Genomic DNA, 24426 nt, shown 5'->3' with positions numbered 1-24426 from the left:
TCAATTGGTATAAGAATATTCTCTGTGAAATCTTTAGGCCATACTCCTGTTTTGTAAATGAGGTTGCAGAGGTTCTATGTTTCTGTTATATCTTTGTTCTCTAGTTGTTTTAGGATTTCACTAGGTATTCCATCCACTCCTTCCATCTTCCCACTTTTTAATTCCTTAATTGCTGTTTCTACTTCTCTCTTTAGTATTTCAGGACCTCTTTCTTCTGTTGAGATTTCATTTTGCTCTTCCAATTCAATTTTTGTTGGTCTTTCATTTTTTGCATAAAATTCTTCGATGTATTCCTTCCATCTTTCACCCTATATTTCAATATCATAAATCAGTTTTCCTTGCTTATCTTCTAATGGCAGATTTCTTATGCTTTTTTTAATATTTGTAATTTCTTTTGCTTATCATATTGCCCCCTTTTTTCCATTTCTTCAATTTCTTTGCATTCTGTTTTCAACCATTCCTCTCTTGCTTTATCAGTTTCTCTTCACAGTTCATTATTTAATACTTTGTATTTTCTTCTTCCCTCTTCAGTGTTTACATTTTTCCATCTTCTTCTTTCTTCCATTTTTCTTATCATTTCATTTGTAGTCCATGGCTTTTTAATTATTTTCCCTTCCACAAAACCTATCTCTTCAGCAGATGTTTCATATATTAAGTTTTTCAGTTGATTCCATTTTATATTAACATCCATAGTTTCTTCAGATATATTCTCTTTGTTCCTTATTTTATTTTCCAGTTCTTCTCTGAATTTCCTACCTACATCTCCTTTGAGTTTTTCTAGGTTCCACCTTTTCTTGTTTTTACCTTTGTTTATTTTTTTATATCGTATTCTTAATTCCATAACAAGCAAATTATGGTCTGGATATCAGCCCTTGGATATGTTGATATCCTTTTTACACTGTTTCTGTACCCGATTTGTATTAACATATAATCAATCTGGTATCTTGCGATATCACCTGGCATTTTCCATGTATATCTTCTTCTCTTTGGAAGTTTAAACCAAGTATTACCAATGATTAGTTTGTGTCTTTTACAAAACTCTATAAGTCTTTCACCTCTCTCATTCCTTTTTCCAAGGCCATATCTTCCTGTTATTCCCTTCTCTATCTTTTCACCTACCACTGCATTCCAGTCTCCCATCCAGGTGGTACACCTTTTAATTATGTCTTCTTCCATTATCTCTTCTATTTGATTATATATCTCTTCTACTTCATTTTCGTCATGGTCACTTGTGGGCATATATATCTGTATAATCATTATGTCCACAGGCTTTGCTTTCAGTTTAATCATAATCACCCTGTCACTTTTATATATTATTTTTTCTACTGAATTTTTAACCTTTTCATTCAAAACAAACGCTACTCCATTTCCCCCCCCCCCCCATGTTCTACAGGAATATATAATTCTATAACCATCACTTTCAAAATCTCCTATATCTTCCCATCTGACTTCACTTAGCCAGCCACATCCAATTTATTCCTCTCCATTTCTTTCTTCAGGTTCTCTAATTTACCAGCTCTTAACATTGTTCTTACATTCCAAGTTGCAACATGTATAGTTTCTATCTCATTCTCTCTCTTTATGTCTTATTTTCTTCCTATTTTCCTCAATACTTGGGATCCCATGCTCATTGTCCATTTGAGGATTTCGTAGGTTAACGACCTAAGAAGCCTCATTTCTTCTTCTGCCGGGCATGACATCCATCGTTTGCCGATAGACCCCATTTTTGCCAGTTGTGGAAACTTGCCGAGTTCACCATATTTTCTTGGAAATAATACTGAGGTGGTTTCTTGTTGCCTTCCTCAGGAAACCATTACGGTATGGTTTCAAACCTGGGAGAGCAGCAGACTCCCACTGCTTAAAATAGGCTACTCCTCTCACTACTGAAGGTAGAAAATAAAGTAAATATATCACCCCTAGCCCTCGAATTACTCTAATAGCATTTTAGGGAAGGAACAAGAAGAAGAGAGGAAGTATAAAGAAAGAAGATAGTGACCGGTCTACAGATAATATAACAGACGTACATTACATGAAGTAAAGCATGGTCCAGCATCAGGTACCTCGGGTTTGCCATTCCCGTACTCACCAGAGTGAGCCCTTGAGGACATATATATGTATATATATATTTTTTTTTTTTCATTTAAGTTTCAATTTTAATAACTGAGCCAGAACTCGTTTAAGTGCTACCTACCTCTAAATATTCACACATCTACCTTTTCATTAATATAAGACTTTAATGGAAATAGCCTTTTTTTTTATTCCTGGCACAGAACACTATTCATAAAAATTATTGAATGGATTAATGAATGGAACCAATCTCTTGTATGTTTTCACCAAATAGCTGTACATAAAATACTAATGTAGAATAAGGCATATAATCAAGTCATTACAAAATATATAACTCCTCTTTTCAAGTTATGGGAACATTTCTACATCCATTTCTCCAACTCATTTCACTCTTTGTTATATAGATGCTTTTCTGCTCTCATTTGAAGGTAAAAGTGGGTGAGGGTTTATGGCATCTCTACCCCCCCCCCTTCAGGAGATAAACAAGCATTCAAGGATGGAACCTCAAAGGTATTGAGAAAGAATAATTACTACTATTAATAGTAATAGCCGACCTGGTTGGCCGAGTGGCTAGCTTATCCGCTTTCCAGCCAAAAGGTTGCGGGTATGTGTTGTATCGACTTTCTACTCTTAAAACTATTCTTTAGTCTTTGGGTCAGTTTCCCATTAAAATTACATACGGGTATCACTTGGTACCTCTGAGGGACAATGGAATTTCCTCGAGATCGAGGTAACACCAGAGTATCAGAGATCTACCTCTCGTAAAACGCCAAGAAAATTTATATTTTGCTGCGCCACTTTAGCGCTATTAGATTAACAATATTATCAATCAAGAGGTGATCTCAGGACAGTACTTAAATGATACCAAGCAACTTTGCAGACATGGCCAAACTTTACTTTTCTCTAGTCTCCCGCATAGGTTCGTATTATTTTTATAAGAGGTGCATCGGATTCCAGAAATCACAGATAGTCTTAGTTAGATACAAAAGCAAGGTTTATTATATATCAAAAATATGTACATTCAATACTATTAGCTTAATTCCCATCTTAAGGGAGTTCCTGACAGTCAGAATAGAGTTAAAATATTACAATACTACAAATATACTTATAACTGATTATGCTGTAATTCTCTAAAGTAAGAATCTTATTTATACTCTTAAATACCTTAATCATGCATGATTATCACAATCTTTCTATTTCTCAGTAGTTCTGTCAAACCACACAAGATAGCATTTATATCTTTTACAATCCCTTTATAAATTAGCAATTCCTCACTCTAGACTTCGTAACCTCTTATAACATATTAAGGAACTTTATCACAGTGGTAGACAGTAAGATTTAAGGCAACCCTCTCTAAACCATAGCAACACAGTCTTAATCAATATCATTAATGTTCCCTTTTCTGCTTTATCAGCGTGGCACAAATCTCTCATTCACATTCAGTGAAATACAAATAAAGTCTACTTATCTGCCCTTTGGTTCTGTATCGCGTCAGTGGTCTACCGGAATCTGCCTCTCCTTAATATCCACGTGCTTCAATCTGGCTTCTATGGACTGCCGGACTCATTTCTTCTGCGGAGATATGACCGCCGAGTTCCGCTGCTGCCTTTATCGGAATCCTCCGGTATGGAGGCACTGCCACCCTTCACCACTGCCAGACGAACACTAGGAGATCCAGGAACAAAAAGCCTTTTTTTTCAGGGTGCATGACCCTTATATTTCCCTCTTTTTTCTCGACGTTTCTTGCATTTCGTGATGTCCAGCCAACATGCTCACGTGGTCTTAGGTCACGCCGTCCAGCCTTCTCCGCTATCGCACGTGCGCTGACGTGGCGCTATTTGCTTGGGGCGAGCCGCTCCCTCGCGTCATTGCTTCATGACCTTTGGACTTCACCCCCTCCAATGTTGAATTTGTGCTAACATTCTATATCTATTAATACATATTACTTTATAAAACTCTACTAAAGGTTTACACTTTCATTATTGATTTTAACTCATTTGTGAATGGTACAAAATACACACTTATTTAATCTCTCATAGTGAAACTTGCTTGATATATTTACATAGCATTAAATTTATACTCAGAGGCAATCACCTGTATTTATATTCCTTTTTTGTTTGGAAACACATGTTAGATTGTGATAAGATAGGAGTTCCTAAAATTCCACTCTATGACAATCTAACATATGGATGTTTGTGATTGCCTGTGAAAATACTAGTGGTGGGCAGATGATGGCATTGGTTAAAACTCCATTTCTTCCTTCCCCAAACTCTCACCTATGCATGGTACTGATGTGCTAGTTTTGTGACCTCTCATATTTGGGATTGATATTTTAAAAGAAAAGAGAGAGACAGAAAGAGAGAGTGGAGAGTACTGTATTACCTCTCATAGAATTTTTTAGATTTACAGAGATCATCGCTTTACATTAAAAAGTTTACATGAAATTATCCTATAGCACATAATTCCTTTCAATTTCTTGTTATTTGCTTGTTATAAGAGCTCCTTTAAATGTGTGGACTAAGCATATGACCTGCCTATATGTAAAGTTCATCCAATACTGGTACCATGTCATTTAATGTAGTTGCTTCGCTTTGCTGAAAGATATAAAATGGTTGCTTGTAAGCATAGCTATCCATCCTGTGGAACCCTCCCCCCCTCCTCAATATTCGTTATGCATTCCTGTATGCATGTAATTGCTTTTTATATTCAAGTATTATACAGTAATAAGAACAATAAAATAATAAATGATCTTTTCTTAAAATAAGTTTAAGTATTGAAATCCATGGGCTGAAAATTACATTCAAATATCATCAGTGTAAAAAAGCAGGCAAGATTGATTTTTCATTCAGTAGCTTTTAAATCTTATTTTAAATATTATCTTTCATAATGATATATAGCAATACCTTTATTCTAATAAATATAGTTTAATACATATAGGATGAAGCAAATAGTCAGGCTCCCGTAAAAAAAACTGTAACAGGAACAGATGCAGACCTTCGTAGATTATCACTCAGCAATGCAAAACAACTTCTGAGAAAATTTGGGGTGCCAGAAGATGAGGTAAGGTTATTAATCAATACTTCCTAATAGATATTTTCTCTGACAATGGAATTTCCAAAATGCTATGTAAAAGATCAGTTTGGATGAATTATAGTTTGAGTTCGCTTATTATTTTTATATATACAAGAACTCATTATTGATTTCTTCAAGATTATTGATCTTGAAGGATTCAATAAGATCAATAACAATCTTGAAAGAATCAATAAGATCAATAACAATCTTGAAAGAATCAATAAGATCAATAACAATCTTGAAAGAATCAATAAGATCAATAACGATTTTTACCTATGACAGAATACTTTGCAAATCCTGAAATTTTAACGGAACACGTTGGTTAGAGTCAGATATCACCGGTCTCATATTCAATGTAAAGCGAAGCACATACTATCGCCGCAGCAGGCTGTATCATATCGCAGAAATGCGCTACTCACACTACAGGTGTGCCGGGCCGCATGTCATACTGACATTGTTGTGACCGCACATTTCCTAGAATAGATACATCTGTACTTCACTCATGCTCGGAGATGTTGACAACCACGGGCAGCTGAGTCAAGGCCAGTGCATGCGCTGGCCTTAATAGCACAATCCAATCTACAAAGTGAGGAGTGGCCGATTTTCAACCATGTTTGAACTTGTCACAGAATTTAAAACCATTCCAGGCTCATATTACTTTTGATAATTATTCACGGAACACTTATTCACTTTTCACAGAATACTGGTGTTCCATGGAACATAGTTTGGGAAATGCTGGTCTACAGCATCATCAAATTCCTGATATTTACCTTAAAAGGGGTGACAGGATATGATTGTACTACATGAAAATTTTACATCATTAATAACTTCCTATCTACAATTTTCCTCCAAATTAATCTGTTACCTGTGAAGGTCCAGTAAAAAAACAGATCCAACATTGTCAGATCTTATATTTTTATCTTCTAAGGCACTTTTCACCGTATTAATCCACTTATATCTTGGTCTTCCTGTGTGTCTTTTTCCTGCCAACCTGCCAGAGAACACTTGTTTTGCTAATCTTTCCTCTCCCATTCTGTTTAAGTGACATACCACATGAGATTAGCTCTTCTAATACATTCCTGGATGCTAACAATGTCAAGGTATTTCCTAATATCCTCTTTTTAATATGATATTGCCATTGATGCCATCTGTTCATGCCCCTAATCTTTCACAGGACTTTCATATCTCCAGTCTCTAGTCTTTGGTCAAGTGTTTTACTTCTGACCCAGCTCTCAGATCCATAAGTTAAAATTGGTTTGAACACTGTCTTGTTTACAGCTAATTTAGTGTTTTCACTAATTTCTCTCTTATTCCATATAAATTTATTCAGTTGATTTTTCTTACCATACCTGCCTTGTTGATTCTGTTGTGTATTTCCATATTTAATTTACCATCTTCACTAAAAATCGTGCCTAAGTAGCTGAAATGTTTTACTTGTTCTAGATGTTCTCCATTCACAATGCAGTTGATATTTTCAATTGTTCTGCCTATTTTCATGGTCTTTGTCTTGTTATTGCTGACCTTCATACCATATCTATTGCAACAGCTATTCAATTTAGACAGGGAATCTTGCAGACTTGTACCGGATTTATTTAGATAACATCATCAGCAATAAAGCAAAGAGCTGACATTAACATCTCCAATTTTGATATCAGATTTAATACCATTTTCATTCATAATGTGATCCATATAGATAATGAATAACAGAGGGGATAATGTACATCCTTGAAAGTTTTTTTTTCCCCACTTAGTATGACCATTGTAAAATCATGTATAGTAGGATTTTTATATAAAAATACCTCATATACTGATTTGACTGTAAATGAAATTCGATTAAATATACTTGTGATTAATTAGCAAAATTTGTTATGTGTAGTAATATGGAAATAAAATTGTGTGAATTTCTAAGTAATGTAACCGTCAAAAGTATTATAAAAGAACAAAGAAAGTTAAATATGAATTAATTTGTATCAATAGAAACTTCCAGATGGATTATCTTATTAACTTATGACCTGGGGCGATTACAATCACGAAGGTCAAATATGTACGGGGGTTTTCCCGCCTTAATGCAATGACGAAAAAGATGTTTGGTGCAAAACCACGAAATACCCAAGGGATTAAAACATAGCAGAACCCAAGGTCAACGGAGCCAGATAAATAGAGTGTTGCTATGGTGAGTCAGGGTTCAGTTCTTTGGTCAATGAGGAGTCACAATATCACGGAGTTGAATGAGATCGCAGAGTCGAGGAGACGTGCAGTCACGGAGGTTTCTATGATGTAAGTTACAGCAACGAATGGCAAAAGGTTATAGAGTCGCAAGGGACTTTTGCTGATCATCTTCATATGGAAGGCCATGCAAAAAGGAGAGGCAGATTAGAAGAGTGTGGCAAAATAAATTCGTCATCATTTCTGTTTTGGATCCAGTTTCAGGGAAAACTGCCCAGTTCAAGATTGGTGCCCTGCATTCCTTCCAGTAGATGCCAGAAGTGAGAGAGAACTAATTCGAGTTGTTTTTGGAAAAAGCAGTTACTGTATTTTCATTCTGCCAAGTTCCTGACATTCGCAAATAGTATGAGGAAATCCCACAAATCCCTGAGAAGGTACGCGTTGCCAAGATCGGAAGGTAATAGAAATAACTGATTTCAAGAATATATCAGAGAGAACCAGACAACTGATTCAAAGTAAGATCTTTCTATTGTTTTACTAGAGACAGGATTTGTAACAGTGATTTGTTTAAAGTTTTTGTTTGTAATGATACATAAGGACTATAGGCATTTAGCTTAATCTTTGAATTGTCTTGCTCCGTTATATGTGAGAGAAAACTTAGTAGAATTTAAAGTGATATATTGTGTGCTTGATGTTGTTATTATTTGCTAAGTCTGCATTTGTTAATGTGAGATTGCTCTGAGTGTGATTAAAAGCTAACAAAAGTATTATCATAGACACGTGGTCTTATGAGAAATGTTTACATAAGAGGAGTGATTGTGATTGTATTTGAGAGTTGCTATTGAATTATAGAATCTGATTTACTTGAATCTTTAATGTTGACCTTTTTGTACATCTCTTTTAGAACATGAATAAATTGTTTTCTTGTTTAAATAATTTGCCTAATTCCTGTTAGCAATGCACTGCTCATTAAATTTGAATCTGTATGTCCTTGAATAACCACGACTGCACGACTGTAGAAAAGAAGTTTTACATTGTTAGATTTAGTTAAAAGTAAGAGAGGAAGGTTCCGTGATTAACTGAGTGTTTCTTCTTTGGAGGGATACTCATCTCCTGTCCACGAATTTTGGTGGCACAGCTAGAAATCAAATAAATTTTCCAAAATTCAGTCTAGAAAAACACCAGTTCTGACAAAGAGATTGGCTCCAGCCTGAGGCATTCTTTTAGTTTTGAAAGTTTTGCACACGAGAACAATAACATTTTCAGCCTTGAGACAAAAGTGAATTAAGTTGCGTAAGAGGATTGTGAGTTAAGAGATTAAATCAAGCAACGGATTATGTACTCGGAAAATACGACTGTTATGATTAAAGATAAAGAGTTATAAATTAAGTAAAGTGAAATTTTCAAGATAAGTTTTGAATAGTATAATATCATAGATTTTACAAAGGCGCAGACAACAAGATTTAAAAAAGATTTAATAAGACGTACTTGTAGAAAGGCTTATACGCTGGTTAAACATGATAACTAAATACTTAAGGAATTGACAGTGTACACTAGAAATATAAATTAAATCAACTTTAATATATACTTTCCGATATTTCGGCAATGTCGCATTGCCATCTTCATGGGAACTTAAGATGAAGACACGAGCACGCAAGTACTACATAACAGCAAATGAGAAACGAAGTGAGGAAGCTACCATTTTCCTAAAGTCCTGATGGGGCCCCTTGGTGGGTTATATTAGGTGTTCTTGGCCTTTAGGCTGAAGTTCTTCTGATATATGTTTCCCAAATTTGGGGCAGTCTCATGCATTCAAATTTGTTGGGGTTTGGTATGTTCCTAAGGGCTGAGGCTGATTCCATGAATAGTCTTTCATATTTGAACTTGCTGCGGTATATTTCTGTGGCCAGTATCCAGGGCATAGTCTGCAAGCCCAGAGAGGCTGTACTGGTGAAATCAGGTGTAGCCCTTGTGTTCTGAGATTCTGATATATGCTGTCCTGCATGTTTGACCAAAATAGGACAATTTACAGCTGCAAGGAACCTGATATACACCAGGTAGGTCTAGGGGAAGTGGTTGGTCTTTGGTGGAGCAGATAAGGGATGCCAATTTTCAATATGGTCTGTAACAAGAAGTCAAGTCATGTTTTTTTTAGGATTTTGTTGATTTTTTCTGAGGTGCCTCGGATGTAGGGAATGGTGATGGATTTAGAGTAATCTTTTTTGTGAAAGGGGGGTTGTGGATAACTGGTTTTAGGATTTTTGGGGGGGGGATAGCCATTAGCTGAGAAAGTGTTAAGGATGTGATTTAGTTCAGTAGTTAGGGCTTGGTCATTTGAACAGATTAGTTTTGCCCTGTTGAATAGTGTCTTAATAACTCCATATTGTTGTGGGGAAGTTGGCCAAGGGTGGGGAAAGTGGTGAATCCATGGCTGTCCCCTCTATCTGTTTGTAGAATTTTTCCTGCCACATGAAATAGCCTGAGTTCATTGTGAACTGAAATAGGGCTGAGATATTGGGAGGAAATTTAACTTGGATTAGTGCTAAGGTTTCTTTGAGCGGGACATTTGTGAATAAGGAGGAGACGTCAAAAACTGACCATTATGTCATGGTTAGGGCTGGTCTGGGTGGTGGCCCTTACCTTGATGCATAGCATTGTGCCTGTCCACAGGGGGATGTGCTTTGCATTATGAGAGATACTAAGACAAGGAGTGATGAGAGCCTGGTCCAACTTTACCACAAGTTGCCTCAGTCCTGAAGATGCTTCAGACGGGAACTTTGTTTGCTTACACTTCATTAAAGTATTAAACTAAATTTATTAATGTTTATCCTTGTTTCATACCAGATTTAAAATTAAACCATCTTCCTGTACTTCCTTCAATTCTAACTGCGGACTTACAACTCAAATAAACACTGCGTATTGCTTGATATAATGCCTCCACTGACACCATACAACTATAGCGTTTTGAATAGCTTCTCTCTTTGCATCTTGTCATATACTTTTTCCAGATCTACAAATCTTAAATGCAGATCTTTGTTATATTCCCATGATTTCTCAACTGTTTGTCGTAAGTGAAAATCTGACCCTGACAACCTCAATTTGGCCTGAATCAAGCTTGTTCTTCACCAAGCTTCTTTTCCACAATCTTTCTCAACCGTTTATCTAGTATACTGGCATAAATCTTACCAAGAACACTCAGTAGAGAAATACCTCTGTAATTCTCACATTCAGTTTTATTTCCTTTTTTTATATATGGGTATTATGAGTGCTCTACTCCAATCATCTGGAATTCATCCCTCTCTCCAGGCCCTTTTGAACTATTCAGTGTAGCCACTGTAAGACTTTTATACCTCCATACTTCAGCATTTCTGGTCGAATATCATCTACTCCAGCTGCCTTTCCACATTTCAGATTTTTGATGGCTTTTTCTACTTCAAGTATGGCTATGTATTCCTGATTGCATGCCTGGTCAGGGTTTATTACCACTGTGCTGTCATCACTGCTTGTTGCATTTAGCAATTTTTCGAAGTAATTACTCCATCTTTCAAGGATATCTTTTTCCCCAGTTTTCATGTTACCTTTATCATCTCTAATTCCTTATACAGCACTCTTTCCTCCATTTTTGAGCTTATTCAACAACCTCCAGAATATCTTGCCACCTTCTTGATATTTATTTTCAATATTCTTACCAAAATCTTCCCATGACTTTTGTTTCGCTAGTTTTTCACAGTGTTTAGCTTTCTTACATTTGTCTCTGTATTCTCTAAGAGCACAAGCTGATTTATTTGCCAGGAACTTTTGATATGCTTTCTTCTTTTCCTTTACTGCCTCTTCAACTTCCTCGTCCACCGTGGAGTTCTGATTTTTCCATCCTTACAGAAAATCTCACCACCTGCTTCTCTTGCTGAATCAATCAGTGTTTTATTCAGGGCTTGCTGAATCTCCAAGGTTTGGTTCTTGTTCTCAAACTCTTTCATATTTTCTTCAATAATAATGTTTGTGTATATTAGTCTATAGTTCACATCTGAGAGCTACTCAACTTTCATTCGTTTTAAAACTTTCTTGTATGTTGTTCTTTTCAATATGAATTTCAATTTTATCCTGCTTAAGGCTAAATGGTGATCACTTCCAATTTCAACCCTCATTACACTCTAGTGTCCTGCACCAGAAAGAAAACATCACTCTCAACAATAACATAGTCAATGAGACTTTTCTTATTCCTTGCATCTTCTCTACATGTGAATTTGTGCTCATTTTTATTTTGGAACATGGTGTTAGTAATAACCAGTCCATGTCCTGTGCAGCAATCCAACAGGTATTTGCATTATTATTAGCTTTGCTCTTGTCTTGAAATTTTCCCAAAATATTTTTGTATATGTCTGACAATCATTTCCTACTCTGCTATTTAGATCCCCAACAAGGACCAATTTTTCGTTGCATCAGTAGCTTTCTCTAAAGGCCTCAAAAAATTCCTCCACTTCTACCTTAGTAGAACCTTCTGTCAGACTTATAGGCAGAAATAAGTCTCACTGTCCAGTTTCCCATTCTGATATTTGCTGACATCACTCTACTTGAAATTGCCTGCCATTCAAGAAGATTAGCCTCGTATATTCAGTGTTGAATACTATGGCTACACCTTCTTTTCCTTGATTGTCATTGTCTGAATATAACATTTTGTATTTATTGCTCAGAATGATCTCACTAGTTTTTGTCTTTTTTGTTTCAGTCACCACCTATTATATCAATCTAGTACTTATCCAATTCCTCAGCTAGCTCCATTTCTTTGCCATTCAGGCTTCTTATGTTGATAGTGCTGATCTTGAACTCTGGTGATATTGAGTTGGGGTGTGTTTTAGGGTATTCCAGTAGCTGACTTTTTGCTGTTTGCCCTGGTTCCGTGGCAAAAACAACGTTGGCCTTGTTTAACCTGGTGACCCTCAGTCGGCATAAAATTTACTTCATTTAATTTTGTGGTTTAAGCCAATAAGAATACAATTTTGTTGGCTAAATCCCAAATTGCCATCCCATCCTCATTCTTTGATTATCCAGTTAACAGTGTAACACCTAACAGGGTGCACCACGAGAAGGTGAGGATTGGGCATTAGGTCAGAAGTCCTCATTGGTTCTCCACATTCCTTTAAAGGCTATGTGGAGTTCTACAGTATTTTAAAGGAAAAGTTTTTCAAACTTAACTTGCCCTTAAAATAATTAGCTTCAGTATTATACTTCCCTTATCTTTATTTGTAGAAAGATCCTTTTCAGGTGAAATAACTTGTCTGCACAGCCAACAAATTGTCTCAACTGCATATTATCAGGATAGAGGTGACATCTTCATAATTCTATATCCCTACATCTGAAAAGCTGTTTGCAAAATGTGAAATAAGATCAAATCTAATCATTGTAGCTGAGAATAAGATTAGTATTTTTTTAAACCTTGGGATGAGTCTACCAGACTTCAGGGAAATTTGTTCCTTTATAGATGAAGAGACACACACACACACACACACACATGCATTTTGACTATGTGTATCATGGCATATTTATGGAATCTATTCTTTACAAGTATTCATGGAGCTTGTAAAACAGTGTTCTCTCATTTATTATTGAATTGAACTTATTTACTGAAGTGTGCCTACTGAGTCTACAAACATGGAGTGTTCTTTGTCTGCTAAATTTATGTATAGTTTGGATAATGGCCATGTGAGAGCTGCTATTGAGGAATGTCAACAGTGAGTCTTCCATCATATCTCAAATGTGAATAGGAATATGTGAGGTTAGTGGAAGAAGAGTATTGACAAAAGTACAGCCCTATGGCACTCTACTCCAGCATAAAACAACAACGGAACAAAGGAAACAACATATCCATGATGCATAGTGAATAACCAGAAAGAAAACTTCTGAGCCAGTTGTAAAGGCCGGAAGGCCCACCATAAAATGGTAGCTTGGTAATGTGCCAGACTCACTCAAATGTCCTGGAAATATCAAGAGCAGCCACAAATTTCTCTACCCTTGCCATGGATTGTGTCTAAAGGTGAGTAATATTGGATAGTTTTGCTATAGAACATGAGCAGCAGATTCCTTAAATGGCAAACACTGATTAATTAGTAGGCCTCGGGTTAGTGCAGAAGTTGGCTAATTAATGACCATTTCCATTTTTTTTTTCTAAAGAACTGAGCTGAAATGAACGAGACAGGACTTTGATACAATGACTTTTATTCTCATGTTTTTGTTATGGGCTAAACTTAGATTTGTTTCCATGCTATCAGGTAGATTCTGGCCAAGTAGGAAAGATTTTCAAGATGTTGTAGGATGCAGGAGGGATAATTCTAAAACCCAATTAGAGAGGATATAATCAGAAGCAAAAAGCTTATGTTGCAAGTTATTAAGAGTTCTGATGTTTTACTGATAAAAAATCAGATGAACCTTTTTGGTATATTGGGGGGGGGGGTGATATGCCTTAGTTGTCTGTGCAAGAATTACAGGAGATGATTTTATTTAAAGGAGAAGATGTGCATTTAAATGGATTTGGTGTGAGTCAACTGGAGAGACTATTGCTAGAAAGAAGAGCAATGAGTGATGTGAGAAAGAGGTCAAAGGAAGGATGATGTGAAGCGAAAGATCAGTAGAGTGGAATTGGTAAGAGTGAACTGCTTGTTAATAGAAATAGTAACAGGAGTGCAAGGTGGAAAGGGAAATGTGACATAAGAAGTGTGAAAGTTGGAAATAATAGTGAATGTGTGTGTATGTATATGAGGATGGTCAACATAGGAATGCAATATCCTGGGATGTAAAGGGGTTAGTCGAGTCTGAAGTATCATATGAAGTATGTGATGATAAATGTGATTGGGCATGGGTAGGTGTGAGAAAATCATGATCAACAGGTGGCATTGTTATGATGGTGATATAACTAAAGTGAACTACAGTGTTTATTTATGAATGCCAGGAGCATCAGAAATAAGGGAGATGAAAGTGTTCACTGATTGAGTTTACTTGCACCAAAAATATTACAATAAGTGAAAACATGGCTGGATGAGTAGAACATCCTGATGCGAACAGAAATGGAAAGATACGATATTTTTCATGAGGATAGAAAGGACAAGGGAGAGGTGCTACTGATGATAGTAGGAGAATTATGCGCACACAAAGTGGAGATGAAAGAAGGAAATAATGGCAGTGGTTTTGAGCCAGTATGGTGCAAGGTGAAGGTTGACAGAAAGATATATTTAGTTGAATGTTGCTACAGACCAGGGAATGTGGTAATGAAAAAATGTAAAAACAACTTGGGTTAGTGAACAAGGAAGAATAACCATTATGGTGATTTTATTGTAATATAGATTGGAATGAAAAGATGATATTTGGGAATAAGGAAAATGAATTTCTTGAGTTCTTCAGAGACAACTATTGTAGACAGTCTGTGAAGGAGTACATATAAGGGATAAGAATCTTAGAGTTGATCTTATAATCAGAGGATGCGATTGTGAATAGAGTGGCTAATATTCCATTAGTTGGCAGGAGTGACCATGAAGTGATCACCTGTGAGTTCTGTGAAGACAGGACAAGTGGAACTACAGAACTGGTGATTACAAAAAGCTTAGTAGACAACTAGCATGGGAGGAAGAGTTGAGGGAAGAAGATACATTCTGCTTGGGTTCTGATTAAGAACTTTTTAAAAGTATCAATGGCTGAATGCATTCCAATGGCAAAAATGGCTAAATAAAGTAGAAATAAAATTGATGAATGAAGGGATTAAGCATGAAATCTGGAAGAAGGAAGCACTGCACAAGCAATGCAAGATGAATGTTCGTAATAGTTAGTTATGTGAAGAGTACAAATAGACCAGGAAGGTTACTTGGATGATAAAGAAGCACGAGTGCAGCCCGAGCATAAACTAGCCAGTCAAGCCAAGAAAATCATGGTCAGTTCTTTCAATATGTATCAAGTAGAAAAAAGAATGACTATGGGAAGTGATTTTAGTTGCTGACAATAGTAGATTGGTAACCGATGCATAAGTATAATTTAAGTATTTTCAGTGAGCAGTTTAACATCATATATCATATAATGCAGCATCAAGAGAAGCTAGAGAGCAGAAACTGTTGTGGTGGAGGAGGGACTAATAATGGGTGAATAGGAGGTATGTGAGGAATTAAGTAAACTTCATGTTAATAAAGCAGTAGGACCTGAAAATATATCACACTGCATCTTGAAGGAATGCTTCAGGAATTAATTGTGCCATTTGGTACATTATTTAGCTTAAATCTTACAACAGGGCAAGTCCAAAAGGACTGGAAAGTGAGAAAAACTGTTTTCCACTACACAAAGGGGGGGGGGGTAAGACTGAGACTACAATTTACAGGGCAGTCTGTGTGTCTATTATTGTCATAAAGATGTTAGAGGTTGATGATGACTTGGATTAGAATTATGTTGATAATTAATTATGGTAATGTAGATTGAAAAGAAGAGCAATAATTTGGGAATAAGGAAAATTAATTTTTTTAGTTCTTGAGAGAAAGCTGTCTTAGGCAATTTATAAGGGAGGCACCGAAGGATTTAGAGTCAAATCTGATCATTTCATCCCCTGATGAAATGATCAGATCACACCATTAGTGTTTTGCAGTTAACTGAGTTCTGTAGAATTTTTTCCACCTCTTGGGATAGTCTATCTAATTTAAACTGGGATTTATGAAGTAGCCTGCTTTCTTCCATCTGATGAAATGGCCTTCCTCTATGCTAGTGTGGGACTCTATATTGAGTTCCACACTGGCAGTGAATGCTATAGACATCTTGTAGGGAGAGAGGATCCTAGAGATTCCTGATTTGTCTCAGGAAGGTAGACACTTTTTTTAGGGGATTTATACCATTCTCTTTTTGTGTTGTTTCAGGAGGGAATCCAGTTTATCCATTCTTTCTTTGATGTAAGGTAAAGATATGGTGTGTGTGTGTGTGTAGTCTGGTTTTCGGGGGGGAGGGGGTTCATTTTCACAGAGCTTGGTGAAGTTTTTTTTTTTTTTTTTTTTTTTTTTTTTAACCAATTTTCTTTGAAATGGATAAGTAGAACTTTTAGTTCCAGGTGCAATTCTGGTACTGATGATGAAATCATCAGTACCAGAATTTGCTCTGCACTTAAGGCTAAAATTTTGAAAATTCAATGTTTTTGTACTGGATGGTGATTTGAAGTGACATGTAGGTATTTAAGTGTGTCTGTGTGTGTGTACTTATGGTAGAGAGAGAAAAAAAAACAACGAAAGATTGAGCCCCTTCTTTTTTTCTCCTCCACAGTAAAACTAATTTGGGATTGAATATTGTTGAGAAAATGTAGAACGTGCCTGTGGCCCATGTGCTTTCTATAGGACCTACTCTTTCCACAAGTTGTACAAAACCCCCTTAACTGCACCAGAGCTGATGGTGCGATCTTATGTAGATTTTGGCACATCACCCTATCTACCCATCACTATTAATAACAGAAATTATCATGAAGAGGGCTATCATGCTCTCTCCATGCATGTTATTACCCTTGTTCTTCAGTTCATTTCATTTCATTCCCTGTCTTTACTGACTGTGTATTGCCTCTGATAATGCTAGCTGAAGCTACCAAAACATCTGCTTGTAAATAATTAATTTTAGTCAGTAAATAATTTATATTCATTCCATTTTCTACATAGTGTTTTGTTACAGAAATTTAGCCATGAGTCAGAGTGAGGTTCATTTTTAACCAACATACTGTACTTAGGTACTATAAGAAGATGACAAATGCACTGGACAAGTGAGATTCATATACAGTGGTATATTTAACTTTTCTGAGGACTTTGATAGATTGCCACATTACAAGTTAGTAACTAAATTGGAACAGATGGGATTGGATTAATTGGATTCTAGATTAGTGAGTTGGATAGGTGGCTGACTATCAGATAGGGATCAGCAAGTTGTGTATGGGGGTGGTATCCCAAAAGAAGAAAGTTACTAGTGCTCTGCCAGTGGGATCTGTTTTGGGGCCATAATTGTTTATCTTGTATATTAATGACATTGAAGCTAGTTTATCTGGTAATATGCAGCTGTCTGCAAATGATGCAAACTTGGGAAGATTTGAATATATGGTATGTGGTGGCAAGTGAGTGGAACCATCACTTCAGTATTGCAAAGTGTAAGGCTCTGAAATTTTGTTAGGCAATGAGGAGACAAGTGATTAGGGAGTGGTGGTGGACAAGAACCTTTAGTTTTTTTTGTTTTTTTTGGGGGGGGGGGGAGAAATCACATAAGTTTTGAAGTAATTGCATTGAATGATGGTAATGATGCAGAGGCTCTTAATGTGCAGAAGGAGTGTGCACATATTTGGTCTGGTTTTGATGGTGATGAGAATAAATTATAAAAGATCCAGAGAAGATTGACTGAGGTGGTAACTAGCTTCTGAATATGTAGTATGAAGATAGATCGAGGAAATGCAATTTATAAATTCTCATGAATAGGAGGAGAGGGGATATGTTCAGTATATTTAAGTTGATAAGGTGTTGTTACCAGGTTAATGTGGAAGAAAAATTTAATAGAATGGCAGAAGGGGATAGAACAAAAGTTCATCCCTGGAAATCAAAAAGTGGTATATGGGAGTTGTGAGTCTGCAAGATTTAAATTAACCAGTGGTGTACCGCAAGGAACAGTTCTTGATCCATTGTTGTTCATTCTTTATATTAAGACATTGGGAAGGATTTGATAGGTGATATATGGCTGTTTGGTGATGCAAAGATAGACAGGGTGATCAGGAATGTAGATGATATGCAGCACTTGCAGAATGATTTGAATAGGCTGGAATTGTGCATGGGAGAATGGCTGCCAGTTCAGTGTTAGTAAATGTAAAGTTATGCAGTTTGGCATAATGAGATATCCAATGTCATATATATTGTTGGAATTATGCTAGAAAAAAACTGATCAGTCTAAGGATCTGAGAGTTTTAGTAGACAGTAGTAGTTTAGTAGTTTTAGTAGGAAGTTAGAGTTCAAGGATCATATAGCAAAGATTGCAAATATTACTTAGAGGATAATTGCAATGTTGAAACAAACCTTAACGGGTAAGGATAAGGAAGTCATTTTGACTCTTTGCAAGGCCTTGAAATGACTTCACTTGCACTGTGGTGTACAGGTCTGGTCTTCTGGTTTCTCTGGCAATGCTGGTACAGTGAAGAGAGTGCTAGTGTTAAAGAGGATATCGAGATTGTGGAATAGAGATTATGAAGACATTGTCTAGTATCTGCAGTCTAGTGTCTAGTATCTGCAGCTCACAAATTTGTGAGCTGCAGATTATAGTAAACAGAAGAAATTTTTTCTGTTTACTAGAATTTGGTCACAAAAAAATGCCAATAGATTGAAGTTTAATTTTATGGAAGGTGGGGAGAGGACACCATGGAAGTTAAGAATGAATGCAGTTAACAAAGGGGCAAGGGCTAGATTTTTCTTTCATCGAGTTGTGCAGGATAGGAATGGGTTGCCACTGGAGGTTGTTATGAGTGCATTTAGTGTGAACGAATTCAAGAAAAGATTTGATTACTGGTGTGGGTGATATGGGATGTTTCTTAATAATAATAATAAACATTTATAATCATGGTTATAGCATGAAAACAGCCAACAGAGGTTTCTCCAATACACCCAGAAATAAAAATATTACAATAAAACCATAGGCATTGCATGCATTAAAAGAATATCTGAAAAAATAAACATTATAAGTGCCACAAAATTCATTGGAAATTGATATCCAAAAACTTGGTATAAATAAAAATTTAAAGAAGCTTGTGACATAATAACTAAATCGTATAGTTAATGATGCAGTTTAGATTTTTATTAGTTTATGGTTTTTTTTTTTTTTTTTTTTTTTTTTTATATGTTGCCAAATTTTATTTAGTGGTGTTTAAGGTTTAAGGTGGAATAACTCTGAAGAAACCTCCACATGGCCATTTGGGGAGTGCAGAGAATTGACCATGGCTTCTGACCTGATGCCCAGTCTTTACCTTCTCATGGTGCACCCTGTTGGGTATCTACCCAGATACTGAACAAATGATGAAGGACTGACAATTTGGGATTTAACTGACCAAATTGTATTCTTATTGACTTAAACCATAACTTAAAATGATGGTACCACATGATGGAAGTTCATGCTGGCTGGGGTGTTGCCCAGTTCAACAAGGCCTCCGTTGTTTCTGTTTAAGGATGCTTAAGGATCAAGGAGGAATAACTCAGAGGAGACCTCCACATGGCCTTTTGGGGGAATGCAGAGAACTGGCCAAAGCTTTTGATCTGATATCCAATCCTTACCTTCTTGTGGTGCACTATATTGGGTATCTATCTGACTTAAACCATAACACAAAATGATGGTACAACATGATGGAAGTTCATGCTGGCTGGGACATTGCCCAGTTAAATGAGGCTTCCCCCCATTGCTTTGGTCAGAAAATCAGGGTGAACAGCAAAAAGTCAGCTACTGGAACAAACCCCATCTCAACATCAGCAGAGATCAAGATTGTCATCAATGGAAAAGAAATAGAATTAGCAGAAGATTTGGACAAGTACCAGATTGACATAATAGGTCTTACTGGGAAAAAAAAAAAAAGGTGACATCTTTCTAAGCAACAAATACAAGATGTTATATTTGGAAAATAACAATCAGGGAAAAGAAGCAGTAGCTATAATATTAAACAGTAAACAGGAGGATAATCTTCTTGAATAGCAGGCAATGTTAAGTAGAGTGATGTGGGATAATATCAGAATGGGGAATGGACAATTGGACTTATTTGTTTTGTGTATGATGATACAACGTATCATCTGTGAGGCCCCTTTTACAAAAAAGTATGGCATCATTTTAATCCCCTTATTTTTATCCTGGGTCTTTAGTATTCTTGACTATAATCCGTGTGTTCATGGGACCAGTTTGCCTGTGCTGAGGGATGAAAAATCCAGGTTTCTGGGTTAAAAACTCTCTACCTCCATATGAGACCAGCTAACTCACTTTTAGTAAAAAGAGACCAGATATAGGTTCCTCACATCACAGACAGACAGGAATTGAACCCAGGTCTTTCTGACAAATGGCTTTGTTTATACTGACTGAGCTACATCGAAGGTTCTACTAAAGAAGAAGTGGAGGAATTTTTTGAGGCATTATTGAAAGTAGCTGACACAACAAAAAAAGAAAAGTTGGTCCTTGTTGAAGATCTAAACAGCAGAGTAAGAAATGATTACCAGACGTATAAGAATGTTTTGGGAAAATTTTGAGAAAAGAGCAAAGCTAATAATAATGGTAAGTACCTGCTAGATTTCTTCTCAGTACATGGTCCAGTTATTACCAACACCATGTTCCAACATAAAAATGTGCACAAATTCACATGGAGAGAAGAAAGAAGGAATAAGAAAAGTGTTATTGACTATGTTATTGTCGAAAGTTATGTTTTCTCACTGGTTCAGGACAGAAGAGTGTACAGAGGATTTGAAATAGGAAGTAATCACCATTTAGTGTTGAGCAGGATAAAATTGAACTTCATATTGAAAAGAAAGGTGTATAAGAAAGTTTTGAAATGAAACAAAATTGAACAGCTATCAGATATGAACTGTACACTCAAATACGCCAATATTATTTAAGAAAAAATTTGAGAACAAGAACCAAATTTTGGAGATTCAGTGGTGGCAAACACTGAGAAGAAAACTGATTGATTCAGCCAGAGAGGCATGTAATGAGGTAAACTTTAAGGATAGAAAAATCAGAACTCCATGGCGGACTCAGGAAGTTAAAGAGCCAGTGAAGGAAAAGAAGAAAACATATCAAAAGTTCTTGGAAAACAAGTCAGCTTGTGTTCTTACAGAATACAGAATAAAATGTAAGAAAGTAAAGTGTTGTGTAAAATTAGCTAAACAAAAGTCTTGGGAAAACTTTGGTAAGAACATAGAAAATAAATATTAGGAAAGTGGTAAAATATTCTGGAGGCTATTGAAAATGCACAGAAATTGAGGAAAGAGTACTGAAATGGAATTAGTGATAAAAGAAACATGAAAACTGAAGATGAAGATATTCCAGATGTCTGTAGTAATTATTTTGAAAGATTGCTAAAAGAAACAAGCAGTGACAGTAAGGTGATAAAAAAAACAAAACAAGAATGCCATCTGGAATATATCTCAGTACTTGAAGTAGAAAAAGCTATTACATACACAACTGAAATGTGGAAAGGCACTGGAGTAGATGATATTTGACCAGAAATGCTAAAATATGGAGGTTACGCTGCATAATTCAGAAAACCTGGTCAGAGAGTCTAGTTCCAGATGATTGGTGTGGAGTACTCATAGTATCCATCTATAGAAAAGGGAATAAAGCTGAATGTCAGAATTACAGAGGAATTTCTCTACTGACTGCTCATAGTAAGATTTATGTAAGTATTCTTGAGAAACGGCAAAGAAAAATTGTGGAGGAGAAGCTTGGAGAAGAGCAACCTAGGTTCAGGTCACACAGAGGCTGTCAGGATCAGATTTTCACTTGAAGACAAATAGTTCAGAAATCATGGGAATATAACAAGGATCTGTATTTAAGTTTGGTAGATCTGGAAAAGGCATGACAAAGTGCGAAGAGGTAAGCTGTTCAAAACACTTCAGTTATATGGTGGAAATAGTACATTATATAAAGCAATACAATTCAAATACAAATACTATTTGAGTTTTAAATCAGCAGAGATAGAATTGAAGGAGATAGAAGATGGGCTCAAGGACTCACTTTAGTGAGTACAGGAGTGGTGAATCCGAGGTAACTGATGCTGGACCATGCCTTATTTCATGTAATATATATCTGTAAACTGGTCCCTACTCTTCTTTCTTTCTTTATTTCTTGCTTCTTCCCCCCTCCCCGAATCTTTCCTATTTTATTTGTCTTCATCTCTTGCAGTTTGTTTAACCTTATTTAGTAGGCTAAACAAACACAGAAGAAGGCAATGGCAAACCACTTCTGTACCATGAGGTGATTATCTGGGTGGTTGCCAGCAGTGCGAGGGTCCCTGTGAGAAAAGGATATATGTGGAACTACAAGGGGGAGGGGGGGTGATTATGAAGAGCTCAAGAGACACCTTGCGGGTGTAGCGTGGAATGAGGAGTTAGCTGGAAAAGAGATCAATGCAGCTTTAGGGATTTTCAAAAACTATCTAGTAGATGCAATGTCTAAATGTATTCCAAGGGTAAGAAGGTTAAATAAGATAGGTGTGAGATGGATGAATAAGGAGATTAAGCATGCGATACAGAGAAAAAGGGCATTGTGGAGGCAGCATAAGAGAAGTGGAAATAACCAATTTCATGAGGTCTATAAAGACCAGGCAAGGAGGGTGAAGTGGTTGGTGAGAGTAGCTAAAGAGAGGTACGAACAGCAGTTAGCTAATGAAGCCAAAAAGAATCCTAGGGAGTTCTTTCGATATGTAGCCAGCAAAAGAAAGAATGATTATGGAAGGATGACATTGATTGGAGAAAATGGTATAAAGACAGCTGTTGCAGAATGCGTGTGGTGGAGACACTTAATGAGCAGTTCATAAAGATCTTTTAATCTTGTGAATGTGACTTCATGGAGAGATTGAGAGCAGTTGATGATGGGGAGGAGAGACTGACTGTAAGTGAGCAAGAGGTGTTTGGGGAGTTGAGTAAACTAGATGTAAATAAGGCTGTGGGACTTGATAATATATCACTGCATATTCTGAAGGAATGTGCCAGGGAGTTGACACCTGCCTTGACATATTTTTTTAATATGAATCCTGCAATTGGTCAAGTTCCAAAGGAGTGGAAGGAGGGCAAGATTATGCCACTTCATAAAGGAGGTAATCGAACTCGAGCATCAAATTATAAGCCTATCTGTGTGTCAGGTGTTATAGTTAAGTTGTTGGAGAAGCTTGTGAGAACTAGGATCCAGAGTTGGGTTGACAACAATGGTATTATCTTTGATGGACAGCATGGATTTGCTAAAGGGAGGTCATATTTTAGTAATCTTCTTACTTATTACAATAAAGTGACAGCTTCCTTGGACAGAGGAGAAGGATACACAGTAATATACATGGATTTCGCAAAGACTTTTGATAGAGTATCTCATGATAAGTTGACAGTCAAACTAGAGCAGACTGGGGTTGGATATTAGATTAGTGCATTGGATTGGAGACCAGCTATCTGATAGGTATCAACAAGTTGTGTATGGGGGTGCGATATCCAGGAAAAGGAAAGTCACTAGTTGAGTGCCTCAGGGGTCTGTTTTAGGGCCATTACTGTTTAACTTGTATATTAATGATATTGGTGAGGATTTGGATAAAGATGTTCAGTTGTTTGCAGATGATGCAAAGTTGAGACGAACCATAAAAAGTAGTGAAGATGTTGTGGCCTTGCAAGAATACTTGAATAAATTGAGTGATTGGGCACAGAAATGGGGTTGTGAGTTCAATGTTGCAAAATGTTCGGTTTTAAAATTTGGAAAACAAAGATGGGATGCAGAATTTATGCTTGCTGAGAATATATTGTTGGAGGTAGAGGAAATACGAGATCTTGGGGGGGGGGGGGGGTGATAGTGGATAAGGATCTAAAATTTAGGGGAACACATCGCCAAAATTGTGAAGACAACATAAAGGCTTCTGGGAATGATGCGGAGGACACTGACGTGCAGAAGTAGGGAGATTCTTGTTCATTGTATAAGACTTTGATTAGGCCACACACATGGACTATTGTGTCCAGATTTGGTCACCGGGTTTTCAGAAGGATGAAGAGATGTTGGAAAGGGTCCATAGGCGACTGACTAAGGTAGTTTCTGACCTCTGGAATGTTGAGTATGAGGAAAGATTGAGAAGATGTAATTTGCAGAGTCTGGTGGAGAGGAGGAAGAGGTGGGAGATATGATAGAGACCTACAAGTTGGTAAGGGGTTGTTATAAGATCAGTGGTGGAGAAGTTGTACAGAGAATAGTGGAAGATCAGGGGAGAACCAGAGGCCATCCCTGGTAACTGTATAAAGAGGGTGGGAGTAGGGGAGTGAGAGGCAGGTTTTTTTCGTGCAGAATTGTGAATGATTGGAATGCCTTGTCTGAGAGTGTGGTGTCTGCAAGCAGTTTGAGTGTGTTTAAGACACGGTATGATGAGATGTGTGTGTG

The 24426-nt window shown here is 36.7% G+C and overlaps 1 protein-coding gene across 1 annotated transcript in view; it reads left to right on the top strand.

Moving 5' to 3' along the window:
* The window catches only part of LOC150107422 (transcription initiation factor TFIID subunit 1-like), a 960372-nt gene that overhangs the window by 584363 nt on the left and 351583 nt on the right, over positions 1–24426 (top strand). The window contains exon 24 of the mRNA XM_090391850.1: positions 5005–5127. Within this exon, the coding sequence (XP_090247976.1) occupies positions 5005–5127 (123 nt within the window). The remainder of the gene's footprint in view (positions 1–5004; positions 5128–24426) is intronic.

Source organism: Typopeltis vanoorti, chromosome 4, assembly GCF_054136105.1.
Source record: "Typopeltis vanoorti isolate ZY-2024b chromosome 4, IOZ_Tvanoo_1.0, whole genome shotgun sequence".
In the NCBI taxonomy this organism is placed as follows: domain Eukaryota; kingdom Metazoa; phylum Arthropoda; class Arachnida; order Uropygi; family Thelyphonidae; genus Typopeltis; species Typopeltis vanoorti.
The sequence above is the reverse complement of the archived record's forward strand: the minus strand, read 5'-3'. Positions and strand labels throughout refer to the sequence as shown.